Genomic DNA, 12,126 nt, shown 5'->3' with positions numbered 1-12,126 from the left:
CAAACTTTTTAATTACTATAACTACTAAGCAAACTAAGACATATTTACTGATATAAAGTATTCAAGAGAGAACATATGCATGTAATTGCTAACAATTGTGGGATAAAACCAATAACAAGCCTGTCTAGCAAGATCAGGTGCCTGTCATCTGCAAGATTTGTATTTAGAGATATGTGCATTATGTAAATAATTTACTTATTAGTTATTATTTTCAAGTAATAAAAGACTAATTTATAATAAAAATTAAGTTGAGAAAAATCAAGAAAGAAGACTTTGGAAGCAGCCACTAGTGATTTCTTAAATGATTTGAGATGTATCTTCTATTTATCTCAGTGTTCTCCTCTGTAAAATAGTATTTTTAAATAATAATCATTTACATTAATAATCATTTATAATAATCACAGGTATCTTTAGTAATCAATTAAACAAAGCCTGTGAAATGCTTCAAAGTTTCAGGTGAAAAATATTAGCTAAGTATAAAAAGCATTACCATTATTAGTAGAGCTAAGTCTTTGATATACTTAAGCATACAATTCTAAGGGCAACATTTATTGACTCCAGTAAATTTTTAACTAGGTAATGGTGGGCGGGAGGGCAGGGACCAAAAGATATGTACGCATGCAACTTTCCTCACCAGGAGGAAGAGTCTGTCAATTTAAAATGTAAAGTCTCAACTGAAATTTGTAACCCAATTCTAAGACAATAATCGAAGCACTAAAATAAGAAGCATGGTTATAATAAATTAGAGAGGAAAGATAGAAGAGATATACAAATAATGACTTAAACAAGTGGTATAAGTTTCACCTAAATCTGATCCCATCTGCTTCCTATATCCTCTTTCCACTTGTGACCCCCGCTCTGAATTCTCCCCTCATGCCCTTCCAGATGCTGTTCAAAGATAATGATATTGTGATCCAAACGTAAAAGTACTACTGAAAAATGTACACCAAAATTATTTGTGAAATCCTTTCTTTTGTCTATGAAGCTGCTGATTCTAAGACATATTTTGTTCTGCTCAGGCATTTTCCAAAATAAGCCAATTCACATCTAGAAACCGATCACTCAGCAGCTATTGTTTCTCAGCATTCTATGATGTGCTCAACACTCTTCTGAGTATTATGTGAGAGGAACATTTTGATCATGAATTAAGTTTTCACATTCCCCTAAATGCTAGATTATGGCTCTGATATGGAACTGGGGCTGCCCTCTGCATTCTACTCTGTCTCACAGTTGCCTTCCGAAGGCTCCTCAATCCGCTAATAATATTTATAAGCAAGTATCTCATTCAATATGCTTAAATACCTAAAAGACTTTATCAATTTTTTCACTTTTAAGGAAGAAACTCAATAATGAGCACAGAATCAGTCAGAAAACAATTACCAATACAAAAAACTGGCTAAACTTTTGTACAAGTCTGCCTGCCCAACAAAATCACAACATTAGAATAATTTCATTATAATTATTAGAGAAACAATCTAGGATTTTTAGTGACCTTAACCGACCACTAAGATTTTGTTTCCCCAAAGATCCAAAAGATGCAACAGCAGGACTAAATATAAACTCAAGGAGAACACTGCCACCTACTGAAATGCTATTTTCTGGTATAATTATGTTACTAGAGAAATGTGGGCTCTTAAACCTAAAAAGAAACAAAATGTATTCTTCATGTCGGTAAATAAATTTGAAATGTGGATTAAAGGTATCATGTGATTTTAAGATTAACTTAATTATCATATATCTAAAGAGGAAAACACAAGGGATTGTAAATCGGAAATCCATAAAATTCATCAATATTAATAAAAGACATGCCTTGTAAGAAGAAAACTCAACAGAAGTACTGTGATCATTAGGCATGAAGCCTTTCCTTATGCCTGACTGATTAATGATTAATGCAGGGTACACTTCCAAAGTGTAAAGAATGTTTCAATGATCCAAAAATAAAAGAATGGACAGAATATCCAACTATCCTCCTCTCAACACTTCCTACGATCATTAAAAGAAAATTATGCATGTATATTTTCCAAAATAAATGCTGAAGGTAACTATTTTTTAATCATTTTAGGATTTTCAAGTTTTGTAGGATTGACTTATCATTCAACCACTGATTCTTTAAATTGACAGGCTCTGAATTTTAAATCAGAAATCCAGAATGCTACATAGAATTATCTGAATAGCCAAGATGATATAAGTGTTTGGATATGAGAATTTTACAACAGAAAACCTTTTTTCCACATAAATTATAAAACAGTATATTTACATCTCACATTTTTAGGAAACATCAAAGTTAAACTAAATGCAAATTAGTCATACTGAAATGCATTAAGAATAAACTTACCAAGTACAAGAAATATCCACCAAAGCCAATACTGTCCATTGAAATATCCAGTAAAATAATCAGAAAACTGTGGAGTGAACATAAATATATTAACCGTATTTGTGTACCTAAATTTGAAAATCATAAGTCTTAGTTTCAGAATGATTTACCTCAAATAACCTTTAGCACTTAAAACAGCACAAAAAGAAAAACAGAAAAGAAAAAAATACTTAATGACATACACATATAATTATTTGAGAAAAAATAACAGCAAACACACTTATGCAAAATCTTTTAGAAACAAAAAATAGTTTCAAACTGCTCGTAAAGAAGAAAGATAAGTGCTATATATCTGAATCCAACATTTTCTCATTAAGGAGTTCACATGTCAGTTCCTTTTTCATAATCTCTCAAAGCCACAACCACCATCCCAAACACACTACAGCAACCTGCTGCTTTAGATATTAACACCAAAAGCCACATTAGTTTAATCTTATCAGATGGGGATGTTCTGCTGACCTCTAAAAAGAAGAGCTTTTGACCTTCTATACACCCCCTACTGTTAATCACTGCCAAGAATACTAGGCACATAAAGACCCCCAACTCATTAGAGTCTTTTTATTTTCAAACTAGATGCTCCAGCATTCATTTCCCAACAGTGAGCTGAGAACAGCGAAATGAACCTTGAAGCGGCATTTCAACAGCTCCTATTAGTGGCCGTGGTAGACAGTTTATATTCTCTGTGAAGTGAGGATATGAACAGGCAGACGGAAGGCAGGGTTTGATGATATTGGACACAGGTATCTTTTCCTTGATTAGACTAGGGACATGATGATTTATTACCTTCGAAAAGTTTTCTTTTTAAATCAGTCTAATATTCCTGCTTATTTAATCTACTCTGTTTCCATTGGTCTCTGAACCGAATCTGATTTAACTAAAAATGAGTTTGTTAAATGCAGATTTGTCCTCAGATGTATCTATCTCCAACTTTATAGGTTATTATTTCCAACTATTCATTGGTAATTTCCATAAAAGCTTAAAAATCTTATAGGTGTGGTTATAACAAAAACGCTTACAAATTGTAATGTTACTAGTGAGGAAGTATATCCACTAAAGGTTATCTAAATCTGTTTTTAAAAGCTTTTAAATTATTCTCACAGGAAGTATTTACAATATATGAACCATGATCTAAGTTCTCAGCTTAGAGTTTTAGAAATTACAAAGATTAGAGATTTCAGAGTACCATCATAGATGCAAATCCCACATACTCCTACACCTTTAAAATATGTACAATAAAGGGAGAACTAGAAAATTGTGGGAATATAGCTTGTAAAGTAGTAAAGCACTACACTACTTTTTAATCAAATGATTAATAATCAGAAATAAAAGGTTTTCATACAGGTTTTAGAGATTATAAGAACAAAAGGAATAAAGAACCTAAACAATACATTTTTAACTTTCTAATTTTTAAATATATTTAAAAATATATATTTCTAATATTTAAAATATATTTAATATATAATATTACCCGACAAGAGGCAACCAGAAAAGAACAATGTCATTCTTCACCAAAAATACGAACCTGCAGCTATTCTTTATTTATTCCCAAGTGAAGAATAGAATTACCTTCACTTTGAAGTCAAAGAGAAAAACTCACCATGTAAAAAGGATAAACTAATAAGCTTTGGGGCTCATTACTAAGTTGTCAAGTGTTTCAAAATACTAAAAGTCATAGGGCTGAGCCAAGCTGTGTTTTTGGTTTTTTTAAAATAACTAAATAACTCATGTTGACTGGTCAACCGCAGGCTGCAGAAATCAAATTTTGGAGAATAAATTAACCAACAATAAGAATTTATCTGATTTAAATTTGAAAAAAAAGAATTCATCTGATTTTATTTTATTAATATGACACCAGTATTTTATTGTTTACATCCTGTCTACTTTCTAAAGGACTTGTCAGTTTTTAATAAAATATATATGCCTTTTAAAACAAATAATAGAAACATCAAAAGCCTTAAAAATAATATCAGAATCTGGGCTAAAGATATTTACACTAAATATGAGGTTCGCAGCAGCTCAGAAACAAAAAGAAAAGCAGCAGTTAATTTATAAATTGCTTATTATCTAATAAAAAGAAACACCAGGCTTTCAGGAGAAAACCTTTCTCTCAGCATTGAACTACAAGGGAAACTTATTGCCTTAAGCATTATAATAAAAGTCAAAGTACAGTGTTACAGAGGCAGTAGAGAATTAGGAGAACAGGCACTGAACTGAAATCAAGCTAGATTCAAATCCACATACAAACTGTGGGACGCTGAGCAAGTTACTAGACTTTTTATTCTTAGTTTCATCATCAATAAAATGGCTGGCTTGTCTCCAGCATCACTGATACAGACAGGGCTAAAGAATTTAGTGCCTGTAATGAATTATGCCTGGAACATAGTAAGTACTCACTGAATGGTGGCTACTGTTATTTTATAACAAAAGATTTTTTTTTTTGGTACGCGGGCCTCTCACTGTTGTGGCCTCTCCCACTGCGGAGCACAGGCTCCAGACGCGCAGGCTCAGCGGCCATGGCTCACGGGCCCAGCCGCTCCGCGGCATGTGGGATCCTCCCGGACCGGGGCACGAACCCGTGTCCCCTGCATTGGCAGGCGGACTCTCAACCACTGCGCTACCAGGGAAGCCCTATAACAAAAGATTTTTTTAAATCCTTCTCTTATATCAATTCTCAATATACACTACAGGTATAATATTAACCTTAACTCAGTAAAGGTATTTAAAAGGAAACTCAACAGTCCCAGTGATTAAACTTGACGCTCTTATATACCTTACAAAACGTTGAGAAACTCCAGTCTTTGAATTTAAGGTCCCCATCTTATCACACTGACTGGAGTTGATTACTAGACAATCTAACCCCTTCTCAACCTGGGATTCTAAGAGAGAATTAGGCCCTAATATCCTAGAGGCAAAGGTTGCATATAATGCACTAATTTCTTTTTTATGAATGTAGAATGATACTAGCAATTCAATAACTTCAGGATAATTGAGAAAATCAAATCATTTTCTGAGTTCTGTGACTTAGACAAGAAATCTCATTTGAATAATTGTAATTAATTCTATTACTAACATAACCAAGGTTGGACATTACCTAGTTCCAACTCTTTCGAGATTTTCTAGTAATAACTTCTGCAAAGGCAGGGGCTGTCTCTTTATCTCTGCATGCCCCATAACACCTAACAGATTTATGCTAATGGTGGGAACCCACTCTACATTTTTTAAATGAAATTGAAACAAGTAATTGCCAGGCGGGCAGTTCTTACAATGGCTCAGGTTTTAATCACCTTAGAAGAAGCCAGTCCACAGGTCCCACCAAGAATCAACTGTTTAATAACCAAATCCTGTAATCTAGTCTGAACAGAGACAGCGTATGAGAAGATTACTGAAACCCTGGGAAGTAATAAAATAAGTTTAAAAATAATGAAGAAACACATAAAATTCAAAGTTTTAATATTTTTATAATGGGTAATTTTTTTAATCTATTTGACAACGTAGGTGCATAACTGAAGTGTGTGAAGCACTTAATAAAAGCCGACATATTAGTATATGATTCTACTGAAAATTTCAGGAGGACTTGACTCATTCAACTAGAAATCAATGTTTAAATATATATGATTTGTAGAAAGTATATATTTTATTAGTTGTATATAGCATTTAAATGTGTGGGTAACTTTTAAGAAGAGTTATTAATTAACAAAGCCACTTTCCTAGCCTTACCTAAAGAAATCAGGAGAAAAGCTTTGTAAAAAGGAGCCAAAAGGGGCCTTCAAGAGGCAAAGGAAAGGAGCTGGGGGAAGATTATGTTAACAATACTACTGCCTGTACAACAGGTACAAAAAATTATTCGGGGGCTAGAAAAGCTGTTGAGATAGGAGAAAGAAAAGGACTTCTTGTTATCTCCCTACACACTACCTCGTAAATGATAACGAGATAGACAGAGGGTGATTTCCAGGAACAACAGGAAAATGAGAAGAAAGGCTTAGAAGGAATGTAAAGGAAAAAAAGATGAGTTCTCATAACCACCTCAAAGGCCTGTACTGTACTTTTTTAGCTCTTAATGTTACCAAAAAAGAAAAAATAAAAATAAAAAAGAAACAGTGAGAAGATATTTAAGTCCATGATAATTTCACTAACCAATGGAAATTTTTATGTTTTAAAACTGATTTCAGGCAGACCTACACTATATCACAATAGTGGCAGCCACGATTTACTGAGCACATATACTTGTGCAGCAACTGAGCAAGGTACTCAATATGTCATGTTCATGCCTCACAAAAATGCTGAATGGCAGATATTATCAGCTTACCATGAAGAAACTAATGCTCAGAACAATTTAAAAACTTAAAGTTAGAACACTGATAATACAAAAAGATGAGATTCAAACTCAGATTTATCTGATTTCAAAGTCCTTTCCACTTACTGAGGCTTCCCTGGTGGCGCAGTGGTTAAGAATCCGCCTGCCAATGCAGGGGACACGGGTTCGAGCCCTGGTCCGGGATGATCCCACATGCCGCGGAGCAACTAAGCCCATGTGCCATAACTACTGAGCCTGCGCTCTAGAGCCAGCGAGCCACAACTAGTGAGCCCACGTGCCTAAAGCCCATGCTCCGCAACAAGAGAAGCCACCGCAAGGAGAAGCCCACGCACCGCAACAAAGAGTAGCCCCCGCTCACCACAACTAGAGAAAGCCCTCAGGCAGCAACAAAGACCCAACGCAGCCAAAAATAAATTAATTAATTAAAAACAAACAAACAAAAATTTCTTTCCACATACTAACAAGCTCTCATATAATACAGTCATAAAATGTCCACACCACAGAGATCACTATGATAGTTAAGGATAGAAGTTAAGAATAAGTCTCAAAATAATTGAGCTCATATACACAAAATGAACATTTTTGAACCACATAGGAAATTTTATGTATTTTAATTTTAGAGACAAAAGTGATAGAGGCCATCAAGACACTCACCCTGACAATAAGGATCCATTTGATCAATGAAAGGCCAAATCCACAGATGGCACCATACCTTCCAGCTATGGTATTGGTGATACAGAAGGATAAACAAAATCCAAGCCAGTTGAAAATAAATGCCACTGAAAGCAAGAGAAATAATTATTTTAAAAACCACACTTTGGAAACTAACAGAGACATAATATAAACATCAATAATACTTCATAACTCAACGGAAACAGCAGTTCTTTCTCTTAATTCTGTACTAATTAAGTCTTGTTTATAGACTATAGTTTACCTTTTGCAAATGTATTAGTTATTTACTATACATTAACAAGTGGGTAAGCTTGGTTTCTTGTCAGTTTGGTCAACAAGAATCAATACCTTACAGCTTATCACCAAAAGGTGAAACTGCATTTTTTTTTCTTTTATACATACATTTGTTATTGAAGCTGCATTTTTAAACCAGTTAAAAATTAGGTCACAATGTAGCTCCCATGTGATCCTACCCAAAAAGTCTAGTCTAAGCCATCATCAGCCAGCCAAATTAAAAAGCAATATTAAAGATGAGCCGAATAAATTATAAACTATTGTTCCCAGAGCAGATACTGTTCATTGCCTTCTCTTCTTACCTAACAAAACCTGTTGTTCCCCTTCCCAGGAACCCACCGACCTCTAGAGCCTGTATTTTTAGGAAAGGCTGGACCCCATACTTAGCCCCCAAAGGTGAGTCCTGTCTGGGAAAATCACAGAAGGCCCAAATCCCTTGCCAGTGAATTTTTTTTTAATAGGACTTCTGAAAAACATTCTTAAAAACACAGCAAGGAGAAGGAAGATGGAATATAGGTAAAACAACAGTGGTTTTGAATTGATCATTGTTGAAGCTGGGAGATGGATACACAGATGTTTATTACACTCTTGTCTAGTTTGAGAATTTCTACAATGAAAGTTTTTTAAAAAGAATAGAAGAAAAGGCCCTTCTTCCACTGGGTATCACGTTTAACTGTAATGCCTGGAACTGCTGCAGGGAGCTTGCTATCAGCCTGAGGATTAAACCATCACTCCAAATAGTGGGGGAGTGAAGAAAACCGAAGTAAAGCAAAGCAGAGCCACAGCACTGATATGGTCTGTGCCTGAGGTCTGCTCATCCAGGGACTTCTTGTTTTGTGAGATAATCTCCTAACTATTTAAAACAGTTGAGTAAGGGTTTTCTATTTCTCATAGCAGAAACCATTCTGACATAGGTCCTTGAGATATAATCAGAGTACCTTATTTACGTCCAAGACAGCAACATCATCAAAATAATAATAGTAATAATAATAAAACTAAAGATCAGTTTGAACCTAAATCTTGTTCAGTGCCCAGCCTCTTACCCTAAATATCTCCAACCAAGCCTCAGGGAGAATAAAGTAAATTACCTAGAGAAATTCTAGTTTTTCAGAATTCTAAAGACAAAGAGGAAACATTTTAGGATAAGTTTAAATGAAATGGCTATTTCTTCGAAGTAATGCCCCTACTCCTGTTAATTTCTTCCTTCCTAATACTTTCTAGTCGCAGCTTTTTTGATCATTTATGGGAAACTGTACTATATGGTGTGATAGTCAGAAAAATCAATTTTGAAATAAGAGACTCGTGTTTGAGTCACATCGTACTCACTCTACTAGATATATGACCTTGGACTCACTGCTGACTTCTGTTGAGCCACAGTCCTCTGATCTTTAAGTACCTACTTCACAAGATTGATAAGAGGATTAAGTGAGAATGTAAAGAGCTTAAGCATAGTACAGAAGCTGGCACACGGTGACTGCTAAAAAAATGCTAGCCATCATCACTACCCATACAAAATGATCTCTTCACATTACACACTAGGTCCCATCTTTCCTGCAAAACGATTTCAAGAGACACTACTATAAATAAAGCTTGTTTACTCTCTACCGTACTGTACAACAGAGATAGGATATTTCCATCATTGTAGAATAATCTATTGCACATAGCCACTCTGTATCAAACTGGCTAATATTTGTGTTAGGTTAGGGAAAGCACATAACAAAAAATAATTTTATATCTATTTAAACTAAAGAATTTATATTACCAAACAGCAGTAGAGATTCCCAACCGGTTGCTACCTATGTGTTAATGACAGGCTGAGATATGTCTCTCCTCAGCCCTTAGGGCAGGCAGGTGAGGTCTGGGGCAGAGGACAGACTGCCACCAGTCCTGAGCACCTTACTCTTTTATCTCAGTGTGCTATAAACATTCTATCATTTTGCAAGCATGTCGTGTTGTTGAAACATAGGAGGCACTGATGGAGAAAACCCAAAACAGCAAAACATTCCAAAAGTGTATTTTCACCTGAGTATGTGTATGTTTAGCTTTGGGGAAAAAATAATTTAAACACTGTCCAATTTCTTCAAAATCAGATTTACCGATATCTATTATATGTATCATTGTAGCCAAAAGAGAAATAAGATTCAAAAGAACAAAAAAGTAGTTAATGAGCCACCATGTTTTCTTTATGCTCTCCGCCGGCAGTATGAATTCCTATAAATTGTGCTCATGTGATATAATTTGTTATAGACTGAACTCTGTCCCCTCAAAATTCATAGATTAAAGCCCTGACCTCCAGTGTGACTGTATTTAGAGATAGTGCCTTTAGGGAGGTGGCTAAAATTAAATAAGGTTATAAGGGTGAAGCCCTAATACAATAGGATTGGTGTCCTTATAGGAAGAGGAACAGACACGAGAAAGCTCGCTCTCTCTGCACACATGTAGAGAAGAGGTCATGTGAGGACACCACAAGAAGACAGCCAACTGCAGGCCCAAAGAGAACCCTCACCAGAAACCAAATTTTCTGGCACCTTAATCTTGGACTTCTACCCTCCAGAACTGTGAGAAAATAAATTTTCATTGTTTAAGCCACCCAGACTGTGGTTTTTCGTTATGGCAGCCTGAATAGACAAATGCATAACTTAATCATCTTTAATTGGTTTAAGCACTAGGATAACAGAGAAGTTGTGACTACTGAAGCATAAATAGATTCACTTTTTATGCCCCTTGGCCTACAAAATAGAAGTAAAGCTGAAGAGGTCTTTACAGTACAGAAAGAGCAAAGCATTCAATTCTGGATCCTCTAGGACATGTCTGTCTCAGTTGTCAAAAAAGAGAATTTAATAAATTGTACACTAAACCTTAAGTATGTAAAATCCATAAAAGAAATAATGTGTAGTAGAGGCAGGTGAACATATACATGCCTAAGAAAGAAGACAAGAACAGAAGGACAAGTTAAGACTGAGAACAGGTAGGCTCCACACAAAGTCACAAGCCAAGTAAGAAGCATAGCTGGGACTGGAGCATCCACGTCTTTTATGCCTATATCCAATGATCTTTTCATTATATACACCTCCCACCTACCCAAAGAGGTTAGCAGAATAATCTAGAAAGCAATATTGTACACTGTAGTTTATCCATTAACTAGTAAGGCTACACTTTAAAATTTTCAATAGCCACAAGATACTTATAAATAATAAAGGGGAAAAGAGTAACTTCATAGTGAAGAAAGCTGGCGGACACTACCTTAACCTGACGAGAGTTAACATCACTAGTAATAAGACATATCTAGATCATTGCTTCTGATTTGATGTACTGAAAAGAACACATCATTTCTGTGGTATTCTTGAGGGGGAAAAAAAGAAAAAAAAAAAAAAGGAAAGAAATGCAAAACCTGAATCTAATCATGAGGAAACATGAGCTAAATCCAAACTGAAAGACATGCTACAAAATAACTGACCAGTATTCTTCAGAAGAATCAAAGTTGTTATGAAACAAAGAAAGACTAAGAAACTGTTCCAGGTTGAGGCAGACTAAGGAAACACAGAAACTAATATAATGTGTAATCCTGAAATAGATCCTAGATCAAGAAAAGGACATCAGTGAGACAACTGGCAAAATGTGAATAAGGTCTACAAACTAGTTAGTAGTATTTTGTAATGTTAATTTCCTAATGTTGATCATTGGACTGAAGTTACATACGTTAACACTTGGAAAATGAAAGTTATATGGCAATTGTACTATTTTTACAATTTTTTCCTAAATTTAAAATTATTTCAAAATGAAAAGTTTAAAAAGTTTTAAATTAAATTTTGATACTTGCTTTGAAAATAAACAAATGAGTATCATAAATGAATGAATACCAATATACTAACATTATGCACTTATTAAATTTTTTATCACAGAAAAATCCTCATTATATATAAATGCACCAGGTTTCAAACACAGTAAGTTCCCAAAGAATAATCAGTTTCACTATACTTGATTCTCAACTGCATAAAGGCAAATTCCTATCTTATCCTCATGCAATTCTCTTTGTTTAAACTATCAGCCATTGAGAAAAACATAAAGCTAACAATTTATTAATTTTAAGACATTTCCACTAAATTATAAGCAATGAAATGACAAAATTATTTTTCTTATAAACAGAACAAATTCAATAAAATGTTCACAAATATTATGAGTTTCTTAAGGTGTAGTTATAACTCTTAGATGTCCCCCCTTTCTGGATTCACTTACAGTATGTGACCTCATCTAAAAACATAGCTTTACATGAACAGAATAAGTCATCAATGCATTGTTTTTCAATGTGTAGTGCCCAGATAACCCCTCTAAGAACTGTCACTTTTATGACTCATCCATGGTAGGTACTTGAAAGAATTTACTGAATAAAGATGCTCAAGATCACTAATCGTTGGGGAAATGCAAATTAAATCACAAAGAGATACTACCACACAACTATTAGATTTCTAAA

At 34.6% G+C, this 12,126-nt stretch overlaps 1 protein-coding gene across 4 annotated transcripts in view; it reads right to left on the bottom strand.

Moving 5' to 3' along the window:
- The window catches only part of NDFIP2 (Nedd4 family interacting protein 2), a gene marked incomplete at its 5' end in the record, with an annotated part of 67,168 nt that overhangs the window by 6,358 nt on the left and 48,684 nt on the right, over positions 1-12,126 (bottom strand). For all 4 annotated transcript variants that reach the window (XR_014326919.1, XM_082859595.1, XM_082859594.1 and 1 more), the window contains 2 exons: positions 2,336-2,402; positions 7,344-7,468. Coding sequence is in view for 3 of the 4 variants with exons in the window: in XM_082859595.1 (XP_082715721.1) it covers positions 2,336-2,402; positions 7,344-7,468 (192 nt within the window). The remainder of the gene's footprint in view (positions 1-2,335; positions 2,403-7,343; positions 7,469-12,126) is intronic.

The sequence above is a fragment of the Leucopleurus acutus genome, assembly GCF_964270905.1.
Source record: "Leucopleurus acutus genome assembly, chromosome: 18".
NCBI lineage: Eukaryota > Metazoa > Chordata > Mammalia > Artiodactyla > Delphinidae > Leucopleurus > Leucopleurus acutus.
The sequence above is the reverse complement of the archived record's forward strand: the minus strand, read 5'-3'. Positions and strand labels throughout refer to the sequence as shown.